Source organism: Hyperolius riggenbachi, chromosome 10 (assembly GCF_040937935.1).
Source record: "Hyperolius riggenbachi isolate aHypRig1 chromosome 10, aHypRig1.pri, whole genome shotgun sequence".
NCBI classification, from domain to species: domain Eukaryota; kingdom Metazoa; phylum Chordata; class Amphibia; order Anura; family Hyperoliidae; genus Hyperolius; species Hyperolius riggenbachi.
The window spans coordinates 227,187,590-227,210,888 of NC_090655.1; the positions used below are offsets into that span (position 1 = coordinate 227,187,590).

The 23,299-nt window shown below is 42.7% G+C and overlaps 1 protein-coding gene across 1 annotated transcript; it reads left to right on the top strand.

Annotated features, from left to right (window-relative positions):
- The first annotated feature begins 12 nt into the window (after positions 1 to 12).
- On the top strand, positions 13 to 20,228 carry LOC137534697 (zinc finger protein OZF-like). The gene is made up of 7 exons (XM_068256312.1): positions 13 to 59; positions 8,341 to 8,452; positions 8,576 to 8,743; positions 8,874 to 8,950; positions 9,066 to 9,163; positions 9,263 to 9,470; positions 17,083 to 20,228. The coding sequence occupies exons 6-7, from the start codon at positions 9,353 to 9,355 to the stop codon at positions 18,138 to 18,140; spliced, it is 1,176 nt and encodes a 391-aa protein (XP_068112413.1). The 5' UTR covers positions 13 to 59; positions 8,341 to 8,452; positions 8,576 to 8,743; positions 8,874 to 8,950; positions 9,066 to 9,163; positions 9,263 to 9,352; the 3' UTR covers positions 18,141 to 20,228.
- The last annotated feature ends 3,071 nt before the right edge of the window (positions 20,229 to 23,299 follow it).

Sequence of the window (23,299 nt, forward strand, 5' to 3'; positions counted from 1 at the left end):
AAGTTGGGGGTTCGGGAGGAAGTAAAGGGAAGACATTGCTGGGACTGGCAGGGGACAAGGTACAGTAATAATACCTTGTATATTTACACTACTTACATCACCAGCCGACAGTAGTATTTATTTTAGCCAATTATATAGTAATTACACTTTTCTGCGGTGTATTGAAACAATCCGAATGGTACCAGGGAAACTAAAGCAAAACAATCCTGACCAAATCAGAGAGCTCTAATAGTACAAAAAAGTAACATTTATTAGGTCACTTAAAACAAGAAACAGACAACATATGGCACTAAAAGGGACCACTGCAAGATGTACATGATCCTGCATTCACAAATTTTATAAGACAGTGTGGGGACTGCTGCTATATCTTCCTCCCCCACCACTTTGTAGTTATGAAGAAGGGAGGGGAATGACAGCACTGCGCCAATAGACTGGACTTTGCACAGGGGTCGCTACCGCTAAAAATCCAGCGTGATGGGTCTTTATGCAATGTTAGGGGAAACGTTCGCGTTCGCTAGATTCTTGGCTGAGACACAGTTAAATAATTTATCTCTTAAAGCTAACGGGAAGGGAAAACAAACAAACAGATACTTACCTACTAAGGAGAGGGAAGGATCTGGGTCCTATAGTGCCTTCTTTATACGCTCACAGTCCCCTCATTTCAGGGTTGTCACCCCTGTTTAAATCCCTCACCGCAGGAGGCTTCGGAAGTCTTCAGGAGCCTGAGTGCTCCAGAAGACAGACGGCTCTGTACTGCACATGCGTGAGTGTGCAAGAGAGTACCCTAGCGCAGGGGTAGTACGGACGAGCACTCGAGCTCCCGAAGCCTCCTGCAGCAGCAGAGAGCAGTATTCGACTGATCGGTCGGAGAATGCTACCAGGTGTGACAGCGCTGCAATGAGGGGACCATGAGAGGAGTGGGAAGGCTCTATAGGACCCAGAGCCTTCCCTCTCCCTAGGTAAGTATATGTTTGCTTTTCTTTCCAGTTCCCATTAGCTTCAAAGAAAAGATAGTGCCAGTATTCCAGATTAAAGAGGTTATTTATTAGCACAGCTTTGTAGAATACACAAAGAGCAACAATAATGGGGTTGGCTCTAGTATGTAATTGGAATCGCTTCTTCTTGCATTTTGGCTTATACCAAGGCGGTGGGGACTTAAGTTGCCCATTAACTGTACAATTTTTATGAACGATTATTTATTTCGATTGATTTAGTAAATTGGAAATAATCGATTATATTTATACAACAACAGTACAACTTTGTTTCCGATATGATCATTCAAATCTGCCAGGCAGAGCAATAAACCGACTACAGGTATTTACAATCGCCTATATGATCGTTTTATATCTATTGTGAGCAACTTCTGACTGATTTACAAATCAGATTTATCTGATAGAAATGAAAAATATTGTTCATTAAAAATTGTACCATTGATGGGGCACATATAGGTAACAGTAAGTTGTTCAGGGACACAACATTTCTATTGGTGTTAGCAATTTCCATTGTTAAACTGTCTGCTTCCTGTTCTCTGCTTCTCTTTTGCTTTGGTTACAATTAGGGATGGTCAATGAGATGCAAATAATTTTGAGTTGATGTAGGATTATGCAAATATTGTATGCAAATTCATGGAGCTTGAAAATGGTCCAATCAAATTTTACCTCAGCAGGATTTGATTGGTTCATGTTCAAGCTGCACACATTTGCATACAAAATTTACATAATGCTGCAACAAATCAGAATCAGAATACTTTATTTCGCCAAGCATGACAGGGTCTGCCCGGAATTGGGTTTGGCACATACAAAGCTCAGCAACTACAAGGCACAGCAATAAAGCAATATACAGCATAGTACTTATTAGAGGATAATACAGATAATGATAACAGTCTGTGTTGACTAAGCACTTGAGAGCAGCCAGTGGAGGTACAGTACAGTTACAGTCTTCTACGGACAGAATATCTGCGACAGGGCCAGGTCTGTGAAGCTAAGAGGGGAAGAGTGGTGGTGGTATGTGCGTGGAGTTCTGGAGGTTGACGACTGAGGGGATTTGCATCTCATTAACCATCTTTAATTACAATATCTAGAATAATCTCGTATAGAGATGCTTAAAGGACAACTGTAGTAAGAGGTATATGAGGCTGCTAATGCAGATATCAAACCAACAGATGTTATAAGAAGAAGAGAGAACCGAGAGCCCGATATGGTGTAGTATGTCAAGGTAATTGGATAATTAGAAAGAGTATGAATTGTATACTCACAAACCAGGGTTACCTCCAGGCAACCACTGTTTAGGCAGGTGAGGAGATTAGCCTGTCCTCACTCAGGAATAAGAAGTCGCTCTCTGTAGGCTTGAAAAACAAGAAGGGGTATCCCCCTCCACCAAAGGTGGATACAATCAGTATTATGGTAGAGAACAGAGGCGCCAAAAGGATAAAAACAATATTTAAAAGTTTTAAAATTATTGCTTAGGAGGCAGTGATGGACTCACCTCCCACAAGCAGACACAACAACTGTGTATTCACAAAAGGGACATTTATTGGTATACTCCAAATAAGGTTGCAACGCGTTTCGCAGGTCAAACCCGCTTCATCAGGCAATTACAGGAAGGAGCACACAACTGGGGGTAAGAGGCAACACATTTGTACAAATCCTGAACAGACTGCATATCAATAAACAAATATTTGTATGATGGAATTCACTGGTGTGATTTAAATTAATGGGAAGAGGTGGCTAATTATTGTATTTTGGGGGTGGAGGGGGGGGGCGGGGAGAGGGGGAAAGAGGACGGAGGGCCGGGGGGGGGGGGGGAAATGGGGAAAGAATTGGAGATGGGAAATGGGAGGGGTGGGGAAAGAGGGGGGAAGGGGAAGAAGGGTGGGGGGGGTTTGTTTTAGGGGGAAGAAAGATAGTGGTAATTTTAAGTATTACATCATAGCATTAATATTCATAAACATAATCATAAACATAATCAAACGTTAATCTCAAGCATGTGGCGAGATACTTTCATAACATACAGTAAACAGTATCATAATTCATATATATATATTTTTTACCCATACATATGTGTATTGGGAGCGGTTAGCCTATATGAAATAGTGCAAAGGAGTTCAGGGCTGGCAATAGTACATTGGGTATTTAAGAAAGACATGCAGAGTAATTTATAGAAGACACATAATGAACAAGCATCAAACAAGTAATCCTTGACCGCCATTAATAATAATCCATAATCCAAACATTTGCATAGCGCTTTTTTCCCGTCAGACTCAAAGCACTTCCCCCCTCTTTCCCCCCCCCTCCCATTTCCCATCTCCAATACTTTCCCCATTCCCCCCCCCCCCCCGGCCCTCCGTCCTCTTTCCCCCCCCCCCCTCTCCCCGCCCCCCCTCCACCCCCAAAATACAATAATTAGCCACCTCTTCCCGTTAATTTAAATCACACCAGTGAATTCCATCATACAAATATTTATGTTTATTGATATGCAGTCTGTTCAGGATTTGTACAAATGTGTTGCCTCTTACCCCCAGTTGTGTGCTCCTTCCTGTAATTGCCTGATGAAGCGGGTTTGACCTGCGAAACGCGTTGCAACCTTATTTGGAGTATACCAATAAATGTCCCTTTTGTGAATACACAGTTGTTGTGTCTGCTTGTGGGAGGTGAGTCCACCACTGCCTCCTAAGCAATAATTTTAAAACTTTTAAATATTGTTTTTATCCTTTTGGCGCCTCTGTTCTCTACCATAATACAGATGTTATAAGAAATTCCAACTATAAAACACTTTCCTAGCAGACAATGGCTTCTGAGAGAAAGAAAGAGGTAAAAAGGGGAATTTCTTATCAGTGAGGGTCACACTGTAGTCACTTCCTGTCTGAGTCAGGACTGAGTCAGCCACTTACATACCTGATATTTAACTCTTTCAGGCAGAGAAAGAACAAAAGGCACTCATGACGTCACACACATGCGCAGAGAGTGCCCGGTAACGGGAGCGCGATCTAGGACGCGCTCCGCCGGGCCAGCGCAGACGTACTACTCTGGGTCATTGCGACCCGGAAGTAGTAAGAGCCACAGCCACATGACAGGTTGGGCAGCCGAACAGTTCGGCTGCAGTTGCGCTAACAGTTCGCCCAACTCTAGTTTTGATACAGTTCTGTATACTGCCTGAAGAAGAAATTTAACATTTCGTAAGCTCGCAATAAACCATGTACAGTTAGTCATTAAAGGTATTACCAGGTTTGATGTCTGCATTTCTGCTCCTAACACCGGACCACACTTCACTTGCTTTTAAACAATATACTAGTTGCCGGGCAGCGCTGCTGGTCTGTTTGGCTGCAGTAGTATCTGAATAAAACCAGAAACAAGCATGCAGCTAATCTTGTCAGATTTGACAATAATGTCAGAAACACCTGATCTGCAGCATGCTTGTTCAGGGTCTACGGATAAAAGTATCAGAGGAAGAGGATCAGCAGGACTTCCCAGCAACTGGTATTGTTTAAAAGGAAATAATTATGGCAGCCTCCATATCTCTTTTGCTTTACTTGTCCTTGAAGGGAAACCTGTAGGCAGAAAATTGCCCTGAATGAGTACTTACCTCAGTAGAACGAGGTCTCTGGATAATCATGAGTCTATCCCAATCCTCCTCCCTCTGGCTGTTCCAGTATTGGGACCCCTGAACTTGTGGAAGGGGTGCTCACAGCTGCGCTCCTATCCATGAAGGAGCCACTTTGCGCAGAAGGATGAAGTCGCTCAGGCTTGGCCTTTCCCACTAAGCTCGGGCGGCTCCATGCTACTGCGCAGACACAAGCCGACCTGCGCAGAGCAGTCATGCTCATTCACAAACTGGAGCACGGCCGCACACTTTCAGAGGGTCCCGGCGAGAAGCCATTTTCTGGAGTATAATGTCAGAAGCTTCTGGAGGATGCAGAGGCTTACCGCTACAGAGGGAAATATCTGATTCTTCTTCATTTAACCTCCCTGGCGTTATGATTATTTCCAGATTTAAGGTCTAAAAGTCATAACATTTTTGCACAAGCGTTTAGACCCTAAAAACAAGAAGAAAAACTACTACTATAGAGAGGTCTGCAGCAGCTCCTGCATGAAACTTACTCAGGCACGGGATTATCATCCTGTTCTGCAGCTTTCCGTCCCGAGCCTGACTCAAGATTACCGCTAAGAAGGTTGAAGCGGACCTGAAATCAGAAACCCTCTCTGCTCTAATGGATACACAACGGCATAATAACCGTTAGACAAGAAACATTTCTTTGTTACAGCTGATGCAAATCTTAAAATCAGTCTGCACAGCTTCCGGTCCACTTTAAAACGTACAGGTTTGCTTTAAAACTCCACTCATCTATACAGCACAAAATTGAATCTATAAAACAAAGTGGCTGTTAGTAAAGACAAAGAATATGCATGTAATCAGTGTCCCTACTACAGTCAGTCCTGAGCAGCTACCAGGGCTGTGGAGTCGGTACAAAAATCCACTGACTCCGATTCCTCGACTCCAACTCCTCTAATTTGCATATTACAATCTTGTTGATTGAAAGTATGTAACATGAAATTTGTCTCTTAACTGCCAAAGCTTAGGAATTTTAAAAGACAACTGAAGTGAGAAGGATATGGAGACTTAGTCATAGACTAAAACTAGTCCTTGGTAAGAGTACTTGTAGAAGGTACAGACAGGAACAAAGAACATTTATCAGGCCCTAGGCAATGTGACTGTGGGTACATGTAAGAATGATGTGCAGGTACTCTGCAGGGGAATAAGGAGATTCTTCCTCTATTACACAATCTGAACATCTATCAGGCCCTAGGCAAAGTGACTGTGGGTACATGTAAGAGTAATGTGCAGGTACTCTGCGGGAGAATGAGGGGATTCTTCCTCTATTACACATTCTTCATGCGCAATCTGAACCAGGTTTATGGGTGATAGACAACACCTCTGTGTTCAATGTGCACAACATTCTCAGTGGATTCCCTGCAGCTCTGTGGAGAGTATCAAAAGGCAATCGAGGATCTATGCAGAGATAGATTAATTAGCCTTGGATATGGGGCCTAATAAAAAGACCTCCGGCTCCAATGCAAAAAATGCAACTCTATCAATCTGCCACTAACACAACCAGTTAATGGTAACTTAATCAAAGACAATGAATTTTGGTCTCACGTGTAATATAAACATACAAATACTTTATTTTATCAAAAAGGGAAGAGGATAAAACAGACATAAAATCAAAGGAAGGGATGTTGCGGAGTCAAAAAAATGGCAGTATTCATGGCCGGCCATACAATCATGACAAATCACTCACTCCAAGCATACCAAACCCCTCTCTCTAACCTAGGGAACTAGCGCTGAGGTAATCAGACTATAAGGAGTGCAGCATATAGCAATTCCATATATCTTCATATGTAAATCCAGGTGCTTAAACTAGTGTCCATACTATAGTTCACGATGCAAAGGTCACAATAGATGGTAATAATAGGTCGCATTCATCATATAGAGGCATGTAAGGCACGATCAATCTCGTTAATGTAGCTCCAGCAAGCTTCAAATCAGCACACAGCCATGCATGGAGAGAGAATTCTCATCAATTTAGCTTCTAGCAAATGGCAGTAAGCGGTGCATAAGCATGCATGTCAAGACAATACAGGATGGATCTCACCAGTCTGGATACAAAGTTCCACAGCGCTGTTCGAATGCTCATAGGTTGAGTAGGTGGGTGGTTTTTTGTCATTGGGGGCCCCCTTCCTCCGCTAGGTCGCCATGTAGCAGAAGCTGTCAGCAGGCATATTGTGGGATTAAGGCTGGCTGGCGTCCCAACTCAGCTGTGGTAACGATCTCCACGCTCCTCCAAATGGAGCGTTCCATTTGGAGGAGCGTGGAGATCGTTACCACAGCTGAGTATGCCTGCTGACAGCTTCTGCTACATGGCGACCTAGCGGAGGAAGGGGGCCCCCAATGACAAAAAAACACCCACCTACTCAACCTATGAGCATTCGAACAGCGCTGTGGAACTTTGTATCCAGACTGGTGAGATCCATCCTGTATTGTCTTGACATGCATGCTTATGCACCGCTTACTGCCATTTGCTAGAAGCTAAATTGATGAGAATTCTCTCTCCATGCATGGCTGTGTGCTGATTTGAAGCTTGCTGGAGCTACATTAACGAGATTGATCGTGCCTTACATGCCTCTATATGATGAATGCGACCTATTATTACCATCTATTGTGACCTTTGCATCGTGAACTATAGTATGGACACTAGTTTAAGCACCTGGATTTACATATGAAGATATATGGAATTGCTATATGCTGCACTCCTTATAGTCTGATTACCTCAGCGCTAGTTCCCTAGGTTAGAGAGAGGGGTTTGGTATGCTTGGAGTGAGTGATTTGTCATGATTGTATGGCCGGCCATGAATACTGCCATTTTTTTGACTCTGCAACATCCCTTCCTTTGATTTTATGTCTGTTTTATCCTTTTCCCTTTTTGATAAAATAAAGTATTTGTATGTTTATATTACACGTGAGACCAAAATTCATTGTCTTTGATTAAGCTCTGTGGAGAGTGCATATGTAGAGTATAGTACTACTGTGTAACAAAGTAAACCTGAGACAGATGAAATTAAAGTTTTATTCATACCTGGAACTTCCCCCAGCCCCCTACAGGCTAATCAGTCCCTCGCTGTCCTCCTCTGCCACCTGGATCTTCTGCTATGAGTCCAGGTACTTGAGCCAGTCTGGCGTAGTGCGCATGCACACACTCCGCAGCCAAGAGCGTAGTGCATTAGTGCTGCGCAGGTGCAGAACGCTCCTAATGGTGGAAGCGGCATGCGGCCGGACTGCGCTGACTTGCATGAATTACCAGGACTCATAGCAGAAGATCCAGGTGGTGGAGGTGGACAGCGAAGGACTGATTGGCCTGAAGGGGGCTGGAAGACGCCTCAGGTATGTATAAAACTTTTATTTTCATCATGTCATGTACATCTGACTTTAAAAATACAGGGACTGCTTTATTGAAGCAGCACAAGTAACTAATTTTGATTGGTTTATTTCATTTTTGTGGACTAAGCACAGCTATTACTGTATGTATAAATTATTATGATGACTATTATCTGAGAAATAGAACATTTTATCATATTTTCTATTTTAATTACAGTTTAAATTTATTAGGGGTCCGAGTCGGTGCATTTTTTCCTGACTCCGACTCCAGGCACCCAAAATTACTCCGACTCCACGACTCCGACTCCACAGCCCTGGTAGCTACATCGGCTGAGTGTCATGTAGCCTAGCTGTAGTTGCACCACCAGACATAATAATCTTGATAACCCTGGTTTTGTCACTATTCTACAGAGAAGAGTTTCCTGTATAGACCACATCAATGAGGATGGAGGAGAACTGGGGTCACATGACAGGGAGGATGCTGAACCTCACCCTGGAGATCATCTACCTGCTGACTGGAGAGGTGAGGAGGATTCTGGGAAGCATGAATGACATCACTCTCATCCCAATTCAAACAAACCTGATTGGAGAGTTGAGGGCTCTGTGAAATGTACATGATGATGGTTGTTATCATGTGTGTACATAGGATTATAAAGTAGTGAAGAAGACATCTGGTGAGCTACTGACCCCCAGCAGCCGTCTTCATGGACCATCCCCTCACACAGGGCCTCTACTTCACTCCCTGACACCTGAGAGGAACAATAAGAAGATTCTAGAAGTCATTCACAAAATGATTGAGCTGCTGACGAAAGAGGTGAGCAGTGCTGAGAATTATGGGACATCATCCAGAGACAACGCTTGTTGTTACTGGGTGGTGACTGTATCATTATGCCTGTTAGATTCCTATAAGGCATCAATATGTTCCTATCTATTTCTCCATGCAGGAGTGGCAGTATTTAGAAGGACAAAGGAATCTATATAAGGATGCTATGATGGAGTCAGCCACCCCTCACATCACAGGGTAAGAGAAGACATTTTTTGTAAAGAAGAAAGTGATAAAGAGGGTCCACCTTGATCCCCTATCATCTGATAAACAAATAGAAACTATGTACTCAGTCAGTGTGTGTTTCCTACAGATGGATCCAGTGACAGAAACGCACCAGAGAGATGTACAGGTCCTCTTTATTCTTGGGATTGTCCACAGGAAGATCTCACCATCCCTCGCCATTATCAGGTAAGTGAAACTAATATCAGAAGTGACTCCAAGATTTTACCCTTTCTTAGTTCGTACGCATCAAATATATTATTTTTCCTCATGTTGTTGTGGATTTAGAATGAAGAACAAATCAATATCAAAGCTGAGGTTACAAATGAAGAAAAAGCATATGTGAGGGCTGGTCAGCAATCTATAGAAGAGGTTGATATGAGGACCACAATGAAAGAAGAAGAAGAGATGTATGTGAGGGATGATCAGCAGCCTGTGGAGGAGGAGGAGGAAATGATGATAAAGGAGGAGGAATGCTTTATATATGATGGCTCAGGTAAGAAACACACAGGAAGAGTCCATATTTTCATGTTATTTCTATGGCTGTAAGATTGCAAACTGCTAAAAACGAATGGAGAATGACATACATCACTGGGTGAGATCAGGGTGCATTGTTCCTAGCAAAGGAATGATCCCAGCTATATTTTAACTGTACTTGGCCTGAGGAAGTGGGCTTGCACCCACAAAACGCTTTGCCTGTGCTAATAAAACCTACCTTGTATATTTTAACCTATCTGCAACCGCCTAACACCAATTGGTGGCCGCAGAGTGGCCTTCTTATTCCTCAGTGATGCCATATGGCGTCATCTGGTGAGTAGCAAGATTAGACGGGAGCTCGCGCTCACACGAGTTCAAGCTCCCGTCTGTAAATAGAGAGAACGACATCAATCAGCCTGCCAGCTGCTGATTAGTGCTGGCAGGCTGTGATTTGTGTTTATAAAACAAAAATATTGAATATATATATATATATATATATATATATATATATATGCTGTATATACTGTATATATATCACTGATATCTAATGCAGCGCTGCACAGAGTATATTGTCTTGTCACTAACTGTCCCTCTGATGGGCTCACAATCTAATCCCTGCCATAGCCATAAAACAAAACGTAGTGTAGGGCCAATTTGGGGGTGTGGGTAGGGGGGATAAAAATATACAAAAATGTACGCTTTTTTATCAATAAAAAAAAACAAAAAACTGACAATTGCAGCAACAATCAGAGACCACTCAAAGAAAGCTCTAATTGTGAGAAGAAAAGGGGGTAAAATTAATTTGGGTGCTAAGTTATATGACCGAGCAATAAACTGTTAAAGTTGTGAAGTGCTGAATTGTTAAAAATGGGTCTGGACTCTAGGGGGAGGGGGGCGGGGGGGGGGGGGGTATAAATGTCTGGCCTTCAAGTGGTTAAGGAGGTCACTATTGTCTCATTTGTCCACGCATGGACTGTTTTACATTTCTTCTGTTAATTTACAGTGATGGTATAAATTATAATTTGTAAGGAAGTAGTGTCGCGCTCAACATTTAACAGTGCTCTTTATATATAAGTTCATAAGTTCATAAGCCTCATCGCCATCCACTGCATTACTGTGAATCATCCAATGTCTAAAATCCATGTGATGTTCTTCCTGTCATTAAAGTAATATATTGCGCTCACCAGAACTTGTGGCTGATTAGTTATAGTCAGCAATAAACGTAAAACACTGCTCCAATTCCTCCTGGTCTTCCAGGCTCCAGCAGTTCAAATACTCGGAAGTAAGCAGAAAAAGACAAACATAGCGTAATCCTATTACAGCTTAAATCACCGTGATTACACTCCCCACTGTGCCAAAAAACACCTCCAACACACTGTGCTGTGATTTTTCCGTGTGTGAGAAAAGGCTATATGATCTGCTCACCAGATGCTTTGGCTGATCACAGAGAACCAGCAAACACGCTTTCCAGAGTTGTTCAATAGGCGTATCAAGCTTCTTATCCCTTAAAAACTCAGAGCAAAACTTGCCATAGCGTAATAACGTTTAATCAAATACAAAATATATACAGGGTGCACTCACATTTCATTCGGTTAAAAATGCGCATATAATAAATCCTCGGACGTCCTAATAGCCGCTGCTGATGTTCTCCGCGTCTCTCGCACCACGACCGAGGCCCCGCCCTACCGGTTTCGTCATCAATGACTCATCAGGGGCATACCTCCGGTCCGGCGCAGAGACGCTTTTATTACGTAACATATGTTAATTCCCCTTCTGAACGCGGCGGCCATTTTCAGCAGCAGAGACTGACAGATACAGCACAACCTGTCATATCTCTGTCATACTGGGACTCAGTGTTGCATCTTATAGCGACATCTAATGGACAAACTTAATACTTTTTCACAATTATCATACTTCCTGCTCACTATCTAGTTTACCTGTATATATATATATACAATAAAAATAAAAAATAAAAATAAATATAAATAAAAAAAATAAAAATATAAAATATATATAAAAACTACATAGCTAAACATCAGTGCAATAAATAGCCATAAGATTGCAAGAACATGCATACACAATAATGATTATACAGTGACCCTATCCAGAGATCATGCATCACAATCGCTGTATACAACCTTATTTACAAAAATATGTCAACCCATACCACCAGTTATATAATTGAGTGCCTATCTTAGTACCAAAAAAAATTGTTGTAAAAAACCCGAAAGGAAAATTCTACTCTTATGTTTCTATCCATGATTGTAATAGCTATATAATAGCCTAACCCCGCCCCCTAAACCATAAATTAATCCCCTTGACTTTAATTTAAAGTGCAGTGTGCTTAAAGAGACTCAGTAACAAAAATTGCATCCTGTTTTTTATCATCCTACAAGTTCCAAAAGCTATTCTAATGTGTTCTGGCTTAGTGCAGCACTTTCTGCTATCACAGTCTCTGTAATAAATCAATGTATATTTCCCTTGTCAGACTTGTCAGCCTGTGTCTGGAAGGCTGCCAAGTTCTTCAGTGTTGTGGTTCTGCTATGAATTCCCCCTTCCAGGCCCCTCTCTGCACACTGCCTGTGTATTATTTAGATTAGAGCAGCTTCTCTCTTCTCTCTTATCTTTTACAAGCTGGATAAATGGTCCTCTGAGCTGGCTGGGCTTTCACATACTGAAGAATTACAGACAAGGGCAAAGCTGTTTGCAGGAGAAAAAAGAGCAGCCTGACACTTCAGTGCATGAGAACTGCAGGGAGAAAGAAACACACAAATGATCTCTTGAGATTCAAAAGGAATGCTGTATACAGCCTGCTTGTGCATGGTTGTATTTTCTATGTGTGGACATGCTGTACATCAACCTACTTCCTGTTTTGGTGGCCATTTTGTTTGTTTATAAACAAACTTTTTAAAACTGTTTTTAACCACTTTTAATGCGGCGGGGAGCGGCGAAATTGTGACAGAGGGTAATAGGAGATGTCCCCTAACGCACTGGTATGTTTACTTTTGTGCGATTTTAACAATACAGATTCTCTTTAAACTGGTGCCTGTGTCCAATGTGGGACTCCCTTTGTATATTCATATATGGGTCCTGGGTCCTAGGGAACAGGTCCATTACATACAACGACATTATTTGCCCTGAAATACCCTAACGTGTAAAATATATAGCTCCATCCTAGTGTGAAATATCAAACCTAGTGTTAGATATAGGGGTATAATCTTATGCCCATTATTATGGCTAGCCCTAATGTAATCAATCATCTGCAATGAAGCAATTCAGGTCCAGCTCCACGTTCAACCCTCTGGGATGCATGGTTTGCATAGAATAGATCGATTTCGTTTCCATTTTGGAGATTTCTGGAGATGCCACAAGATTCGAGAAATCTCCAAAATGGAAACGAAATGGATCTATTCTATGCAAACCATGCATCCCAGAGGGTTGAACGTGGAGCTGGACCTGAATTGCTCCTGGATGTAAGGACAGAGGGAATAAAGGAAAGAGAGGCCAACTATATGAGGGGATAGAAGGGATTCATGGGAATGGTATGGAGTACAAGTTTTAAAATTTGTATTTTATTAAGTATAAATGTATGTGGTACTGCACTAGTACAGTCTCTCTACAGCAGCTTTTGTCACTTTGGATCACTTCCGGGAGAGAGACTTTAGTGACTTTATAAACTTTTTCAGAATGATCACTGTTACTGGCTGTAACAGCAACCATTCGGAAAAAGCAAGTATAGATTGGCTCAGGGGACACATGTCCCCTTCCACCAATCTATCCTGACTCGGGAGCAGAGAGAGTACATGTGATCATGCGTAGCACTCTGCTATGAGCATAGACATGAAAGTCACATCCTTTATACTAACTGCAGGACATGACTATCAGGTCCGTGCAGCTAAAATAGTTAAAGGGGTTCTGTGGGGGTGTGCTGAGGGTAAAAACAGACACTTACCTCGGGCTTCTATCAGCCCCCTGCAGCAGTAATGTCCCACACCGTCCTCCTCCGATCTGCCGTTCCCCGCCGCCGGCACTGGGCAATTATTCGTTAGACACAGCCAAATAATGCGTGCTCCCGATCGCGTCATCGGAAGCTTACTGTGCAGGCACAGTACGAAGGTTTCTTGTACTGCGCCTGCACAGTATGCTTCCGATGATACAAACGGGAGCGAGCAGGGACGCGCAGCCGCAGTTAGAAAGCATGCCGCGTTAGACCGGAGCCGGAGGAGGACGGCGTGGGACATTACTGCTACAGGGGGCTAATAAAAGCCCCAGGTAAGTGTCTGTTTTTAACCTCAGCACACCCTCACAGAACTCCTTTAACCTCCTTGGCGGTAACCCCGTGTGTGACACGGGGTAAGCCGCCGGAGGGTGCCGCTCAGGCCCTGCTGGGCCGATTTACTTAATTTTTTTTTTGCTGGACGCAGCTAGCACTTTGCTAGCTGCGCCAGCACCCCGATCGCCGCCGCCGCGCGCCCGATCGCCGCTATCCGGTGCGGCGCGCGGCCCCCCCCCCCCAGACCCCGAGCGCTGCCTGGCCAATCAGTGCCAGGCAGCGCCGAGGGGTGGATCGGGTCTCCCAATGACGTCCCGACGTCGGTGACGTCATCCCGCCCCGTCGCCATGGCGACGGGGGAAGCCCTCCAGGAAATCCCGTTCTTTGAACGGGATTTCCTGATCGGTGATCGCCGAAGGCGATTGAAGCGGGCGGGGGGATGCCACTGAGTAGCGGCTATCATGTAGCGAGCCCTCGGCTCGCTTCATGATAAAAAAAAAAAAAAAATTTAAAAAAAAAACTGTTGCGCTTCCCCCTGGCGGTATTTTTCATACCGCCAAGGGGGTTAAATAGTGAAAAAGCTATCAAAATTCCAAATATTGTTATTGTTCATAACAACACTAAGAGTATACATCTATCCCCACTAATATTCCATATAACATAATGTTCCATGCAAAACTGTACACCATATGAAAGGCCCATCTCTATTCCTCAGTATAACATCATAGTACCAACAAATGAGGAGGAGATACTGTACACCATATGAAAGGCCCATCTCCATTCCTCTGTATAACATCATAGTACCAACAAATGAGGAGGAGATACTGTACACCATATGAAAGGCCCATCTCCATTCCTCAGTATAACATCATACTACCAACAAATGAGGAGGAGATACTGTACACCATATGAAAGGTCTATCTTCATTCCTCAGTATGACATCATAGTGCCAACAAATGAGGAGGAGATACTGTACACCATATGAAAGTCCCATCTCTATTCCTCAGTATAACATCATACTACCAACAAATGAGGAAGATACACTGTACACCATATGAAAGGTCCATCTCCATTCCTCAGTGTAACATCATAGTACCAACAAATGAGGGGGAGATACTGTACACCATATGAAAGTCCCATCTCTATTCCTCAGTATAACATCATACTACCAACAAATGAGGAAGATACACTGTACACCATATGAAAGGTCCATCTCCATTCCTCAGTGTAACATCATAGTACCAACAAATGAGGAGGAGATACTGTACACCATATGAAACTCCCATCTCTATTCCTCAGTATAACATCATAGTACCTACAAATGAGGAGGAGATACTGTACACCATATGAAAGGCCCATCTATATCCCTCAGTATGACATCATAGTACCAACAAATGAGGAGGAGATACTGTACACCATATGAAAGGCCCATCTCTATTCCTCAGTATGACATCATAGTACCAACAAATGAGGAGAAGATACTGTACACCATATGAAAGGCCCATCTCTATTCCTCAGTATGACATCATAGCACCAACAAATGAGGAGGAGATACTGTACACCATATGAAAGGTCCATCTCCATTCCTCAGTATGACATGTAGTACCAACAAATGAGGAGGAGATACTGTACACCATATGAAAGTCCCATATCTCTTCCTCAGTATAACATCATACTACCAACAAATGAGGAAGATACACTGTACACCATATGAAAGGTCCATCTCCATTCCTCAGTGTAACATCCTAGTACCTACAAATGAGGAGGAGATACTGTACACCATATAAAAAACCCATCTCTATTCCTCAGTATGACATCATAGTACCAACAAATGAGGAGGAGATACTGTACACCATATGAAAGTCCTATCTCTATTCCTCAGTATAACATCATACTAACAACAAATGAGGAAGATACACTGTACACCATATGAAAGGTCCATCTCCATTCCTCAGTATGACATCATAGTACCAACAAATGAGGAGGAGATACTGTACACCATATGAAAGGCACATCTCCATCCCTCAGTATAATATCATGTTCCCAACAAATGAGGAGGAGATACTGTACACCATATGAAAGGCCCATCTCTATTCCTCAGTATAACATCATAGTACCAACAAATGAGGAGGAGATACTGTACACCATATGAAAGGTCCATCTCCATTCCTCAGTGTAACATCATAGTACCAACAAATGAGGAGGAGATACTGTACACCATATGAAAGGTCCATCTCCATTCCTCAGTATAACATCATAGTACCAACAAATGAGGAGGAGATACTGTACACCATATGAAAGGCCCATCTCCATTCCTCAGGATAACATCATAGTACCAACAAATGAGGAGGAGACACTGTACACCATATGAGAGGCCCATCTCCATTCCTCAGTATAATATGTTCCCAACAAATGAGGAGGAGATACTGTACACCATATGAAAGGCCCATCTCCATTCCTCAGTATAACATCATACTACCAACAAATGAGGAAGATACACTGTACACCACATGAAAGGTCCATCTCCATTCCTCAGTGTAACATCATAGTACCAACAAATGAGGAGGAGATACTGTACACCATATGAAAGTTGCATCTCCATTCCTCAGTATAACACCATACTACCAACAAATGAGGGGGTGATACTGTACACCATATGAAAGGGTCATCTCCATTCCTCAGTATAACATCATAGTACCAACAAATGAGGAGGAGATACTGTACACCATATGAAAGTTGCATCTCCATTCCTCAGTATAACATCATAGTACCAACAAATGAGGAGGAGATACTGTACACCATATGAAAGTTGCATCTCCATTCCTCAGTATAACATCATACTACCAACAAATGAGGAGGAGATACTGTACACCATATGAAAGGCCCCTCTCCATTCCTCAGTATAACATCATACTACCAACAAATGAGGAAGATACACTGTACACCACATGAGAGGTCCATCTCCATTCCTCAGTGTAACATCATAGTACCAACAAATGAGGAGGAGATACTGTACACCACATGAGAGGTCCATCTCCATTCCTCAGTGTAACATCATAGTACCAACAAATGAGGAGGAGATACTGTACACCATATGAAAGGGTCATCTCCATTCCTCAGTAAAATATCATAGTGCGATGACTCGGAGGAGGAATAGTATTTAACGCCGTCGGGAGTTTAGCGGCAGCAGGGAGAGACGTCATTTGGAGCTACTGATGCCCAACTCACGTACGGCGTACTAACAATGTATACCAAATGAGAAGGAGATACCGTAAGCCATATGAAAGGTGTATAACTCAAATGATTTGTATTGTTATGTTTGCTTTTTGTGAATTTGCTATTATTTTTTCTCCAATAGATGGACAGGATGTGGGGAACACCTCGGAGAGATGTCTTACCTCACCTCCAGATTATAATGCAGAAGATAATGGCGTCACACAATATTCTCCAGTAGGAAACCACATTACTGGAAATACACATCACAGACTTCACCATGAGGAGAGATCACCGGATCCCTCTAATCCTGAGGAATCTTCTGACAGATCACATCCTGTTACCACAAACATCCAGGCAAGATATAACGCAGCTGATAGATCAACATTCCTACTTGGTCCTGAGCAGTCCTCTTTCAGTAACCCTTATATTGTTACACCAGGAGGGGTAAAGGTATTTCCATGTTCTGAATGTGGTGAGTGCTTAAAGTCCGAGTCACATCTTGTCCTACATCAGAGTCTCCACATTCGGGAGTTTCAGTTTTCACGCCTGGAATACAGGAAATGCTTGGCACAACAAGAGATGCTTGCCCATCAGAAGACAGACATGAGCCAGAAGCCCTTCACATGTACACAGTGTGGGAAATGTTTTGTAGAAAAGTTTAAACTCATTATACACGAGAGGAATCACACTGGTGAGAGGCCGTTCCATTGTGCAGAGTGTGGGAAATGCTTCACCAGGAAAGATAGCCTTCTTAAACACCAGAAAATACACTCTGGTAAGAGACCTTTTCAATGTTCCCAATGTGGGAAATGTTTCATTCGGAAAGATAACCTCATTTCACACCATAGGATTCACACGGGCGAGCGCCCCTTTTCTTGTCCAGAGTGTGGGAAAGGTTTCCATCGGAAAGTTGATCTGATCAGTCATCAGAACAGCCACACGGGTGAACGTCCTTTTCCCTGTCCAGATTGTGGAAAAGGTTTTACTAGGAAAGACAACCTTCTAATCCACCAGAGAAGTCACACAGGCGAACGTCCTTTTAAATGTTCAGAGTGTGGGAAAGATTTTATTCATGGGGGGCACCTTCTTAGACACCGCAAAATTCACACTGGTGAACGCCCTTTTCTGTGTCCAGGCTGTGGGAAAAGTTTCCAAAATAGAGGGGCTCTAACTCAACATCAAAAAACACACACACGCTGATGCCTATATGTACTGTGGGTTTAATTTGAATGTCAATAGAAGATGTGTAATGGAGATGAGAAACTCACAGAACTTCATAGGATTTATTTGTATTCCAATGGCTTCTTTGGTTTATGGATCTCTGCAGTGGTTAGATCCTTCATTTCTGTCCCTCTTACTTACAAAATGTTCTCACTCTTCCCATTGCTTTAACCTCCTTAGCGTTAACCCCGAGTTAGGTTCTGGGGGTGGAAAAAAAACCAGGAGCGGTAACTCCATGCATGACTCAGGATAGCTGCTGGGAGATTTGGCAGTTAGAACTCACCTTCCCACGGAATCCAGATGCTGGCAGCCATTCTTCTTCCAGTCCTTAGAGGCCCTGGATCGCTGAGGTGAGATTGTCTTTGTCGTCATCGTCATGACGACGTGATCTCACTATAGGGTTACAGTGCCACCAGCAGGACGGAGGCAGTACTGGATCCCAGGGAGAGGAGTCTCTGCAGGGGCTGCCGCAGATCCCACTGCTGTGAAATTTAATGGTTTTAGGGTCTAAAAGCGTGTGAAAAAATACACGCTTTTTGACCTTAAAATCTGAAAATATTTATACTGCCAGGGAGGTTAACCATAATCCAGTGTCACTTACCCCCGGAGACCATAGCAGCATTTTCGGGATGCAATTTGTACTTTAGCATACCCAGTAGTGATTCCCAAAGTGCTAGGCTAATGAAAGCCTATGGCTGTGATTCCACTACCGCCATTGTTATTGCAGCATTTTTGGAGCAATTTTTTCAGGGTATGCAGGGCCCAAAATAACATTTCTTGGAAATCCCTCTGTTTTTGATGTCAAAATCACAATGTTGAGTGGGTCCCAGCCCTTACTGTTCTGAATTGTCCCCATATTTTGAGCATACATGCGATTCCTGCACTGGGAAATTTGTGTGCTGAGAGATGCTGATAGGAAATGTGCTGTTCACAATATCTTACTATCAGCTTTGCAACAGTACTTTTGTCTGGGTTTTCAGCGTTTTCCCCATTGATCAGCGATCTCATTACTAATAACAAGCCTACCCCCCTAATGTAAGTACCCCCCCAACTGTTAGTTTCTTATCCACCCTCTGCCACCACACCTTCTCCCATACATGCATTTGTCTCTTCTCTTTCTGACCTGGGCCCATCTGCAATTAGCTTTTTCTCCTGAGTTTTTTCCTAGGTGAGATGTTCACAACTTGTCAGTCAAATGCCCTTTAAAATGGATCCGAGATAAACTTTTACTCATTGCATATTTGTGTTCCTTTCATATAGTTTATAAGGCATTCCTCAAGCCTAATACTTTTTTTTGTTTTGTTTTAATACTCTAATTCCCTATAAACTAAACAAGCCTCTCCCACAGCTCCTTTTGTGCCTTGGCACTGTAGCAAGGGCTTATGGGAACTCAGTCTTGGCAGGAGGAGGAGGAGGTTACTAGCCATTGATTTCAGAGGCAGATGGGAGGAGGAGAGGGGACTGAATTTACACACAGGCAAGTTGATAGCATCTCCAGCCCTCAGCCCGTGACAATGTGACAAACAGAACATTGCTGCCCTAATTGTATCACAGGAATAAATTATCATAAACTTTTGAAGCTGTTTGCAGCTAGATTTTCTGTGTAGTCTAAACTTTAGATAAGATATATAGACAAGTGACCTGTTATAGTTAGCTTTTCATCTGCTTTAAACCGCAAGCAAGTAAGAAAATACTCGAATTATTTTTATAGTACTAGTCAATCTACTGTTTGGAACTTTTTCAATTGAAAATTTCTGAAAAGTTGTTTTAAAGAGAAAATGAAAAATCATCTCCCAGGAGAAAACTCAGGAGAAAAAGTGAATTGCTTATGGACCCTGTTCTCTTAATGTGCTGTGTTTTGCTAATGCTAAGTGTTAAATGTAACCTCCTTCTAAAATAATGCATAACCCTAGCTAATACCCCTGGTGGAGACTCCCCTTTCATCACATTCCTTCTCCTGTGCTTGGCTAGGGCCCCGCCACTCAGCTGTTGTATAGCTACGGTGGGATGCAAAGCTTTGGGCAAAGTTGTTAATCGTCATGATTTTCCTGCATAAATCGTTGGTTGTTACAATAAAAAATATCAGTTTAATATATCATATAGGAGACACACACAGTGATATTTGAGAAGTGAAATGAAGTTTATTGCATTTACAGAAAGTGCGCAATAATTGTTTAAATAAAATTAGGCAGGTGCATAAATTTGGGCACTGTTGTCATTTTATTGATTCCAATTCCTTTAGAACTAATTGTTGGAATTCAAATTGGCTTGGTAAGCTCAGTGACCCCTGACCTACATACACGGGTGAATCTAACTATAAGAAAGAGTATTTAATAGGGTTAATTGTAAGTTTCCCTCCTCGTGTAAATTTCTCTGAAGAGTAGCAACATGGGGGTCTCAAAACAACTCTCAAATGATTTGAAGACAAAGATTGTTCACCATCATGGTTTAGGGAAAGGATGCAGAAAGCTGCCTTAGAGATTTCAGCTGTCTTTTTCCACAGTTAGGAACATATTGAGGAAATGGAAGACCACAGGCTCAGTTCAAGCTAAGGCTCGAAGTGGCAGACCAAGAGAAATCTCAGATAAACAGAAGCAACGAATGGTGAGAACAGTCAGAGTCAACCCACAGACCAGCACCAAAGACCTACAACCTCATCTTGCTGCAGATGGAGTCACTGTGCATCGTTCAACCATTCGGCACACTTTACACAAGAAGATGCTGTATGTAGAGAAAGCCTTTTCTCAGCCCACAGCACAAACAGAGCCGCTTGAGGTATGCTAAACCACATTTGGACAAGCCAGCTTCCTTTTGGAATAAGGTGCTGTGGACTGCTGAAACTAAAATTGAGTTATTTGGGCATAACAAGGGGCATTATGCATGGGGGAAAAAACAACACAACGTTTCAAGAAAAACACCTGCTACCTACAGTAAAATATGGTGGTGGTTCCATCATGCTGTCGTACTGTGTGGCCAGTGCAGGGACTGGGAATCTTGTCAAAGTTGAGTGACGCATGGATTCAACTCAGTATCAGCAGATTCTGGAGACCAGTGTCCAGGAATCGGCGACAAAGCTGAAGCTGCACTGGGGCTGGATCTTTCAACAAGACAATGACCATAAACACTGCTCAAAACCCACTAAGACATTCATGCAGAGGAACAAGTACTATGTTCTGGAATGGCCATCTCAGTTCTCAGACCTGAATATAACTGAAAATCTGTAGTGTGAGTTAAAGAGAGCTGTCCATGCTCAGAAGCCATCAAACCTGAATGAACTAGAGATGTTTTGTAAAGAGGAGTGGTTCGAAATACCTGCAACCAGAATCCAGGCTCTCATTGGAACCTACAGCAAGCGTTTAGAGGCCACTTTTTTTGTGGTGCCCACATTTATGCACCTGCCTAATTTTGTTTAAACAATTATTGCGCACTTTCTGTAAATCCAATAAACTTAATTTCACTTCTCAAATATCACTGTGCGTCTCCTATATGATATATTTAACTGACATTTTTTATCATAACCACCAACAATTTATACAGGAAAATCATGACCATTAACAACGTTGCCCAAACTTTCGCATCCCTCTGTATATGCCATCTCTTATTTTGGTAACTATATAAGGTAAAATAGCCTGCTTCAGTCTGGACCCTATGCAGGATTGGAAATGCATTATTTTGCATAAGGAACTACCATCAGAGAGATGTCCATTCTTCAAAGTGACTGTGGCCCCAAACACATAGTTAAGATGATGATAAACAACTCTGCAGTTAAAGAAGCAGAATTTGTGCAGCATATAGTATTGTTCTTACTATAGAATATTTGCAAAAGAAGGAGGAGGAATGATGCAGCAGATGGTATGGTCCTCACTATGGAATACTGGCAGAAGAAGAAGGAATCATGAAGCAGATGGTATAGTCCTCACACAGTCTTCATCTCACCATCATCCACCTGTCTGGCATTACAGAGACAGGGACACGTAAGACATCCACATTCTGCATTGGAAGAGTGACAATTTCTCCAGGATCTTTGAAACAACCTTCAGAAACCGCTTACTAATCCACCTAAGAGATTCATTGCTGTGTTGTAAGCAGAGTCTGCTCAGAACTAAATAATGACTTTTTTACATGTGTTCTTCTGTGAAGTTTCTTGTTTAATAAAAAAAAAAAAAATACCTCAGTCTGTAAGGCATGCACAGTAGTTATGTATGCAGTAAATTAACAAGTTTCATGTTTATTTGGTATCAGCCACATTGGGAGAGACATGCTTACGAGAAAGACAGAGACACGTGTGTGTGTGTCTATGTTGTGTGTTATATGTTCACCTTTGTAGGGGGAGGGCTCTGGATTCCGTAGAGCCTCCTCTCTCCCTACCATTGTTCCAAAACTGCCCCTCAGTGAATCTTTAACCACAGTCCAGAGGAAAGTTATAGCCTGGCACTAGAAGCTGTTCATTGCTGCAGTACAGTGCTGATATAATCAAGAAATCAGGCAAAGTCACTTAGATGCAATTAGCAGTATTCAGTGTACTTATCGTGACTGTAGCTTCTGGGTGCAGGGTGACGGCAGTGGGCACCAAGGGGGTGCTGTACGGCAGCAATACACGGCTTGTAGTGCCAGACCTTTTCCTTATGTCTGGACTGTTCTCATGCCGGTACCTTTGGTTGAGAGCAATCTAGCCTCTGAGAGTACAGCATTGTCATCTTCATCTGTGTCCACAGAGCTACCGCTGATTGCCTGCTGGCCTTCTCTTTGTTGCTATTGCAGGTTATTTAACCAGTATGCTTGACTATCTCTCAGGTCCTCATCAGGCAGCCTTTGGAAGTAATCGCATCCCTGAGTACTTCTGAAGACGAGTGGATCCATACTGCGCACATGCAAGTTCATTCTTACTGTTGCGCAGTACAGATGGGCCCATTTTTAGAAGTATTTTGAAAGAGTCCCGAAGGCATACAAATTCATGGGGGGACAGCACAGGAACAAGGGGACATAGCGAGGTGTGTGAGGGGAAAACAGGAGGGAAAGAGGCTTCAGCCAATCAGGCTGCATTAGCTAAGTCTGAGGGGAAATAGAGAAGCAAAAAAGGAAAACCCAGCATGCCCTGCAACTTCCTTTTTGTGTACCAAAGTTTGTGTGTACCCAAT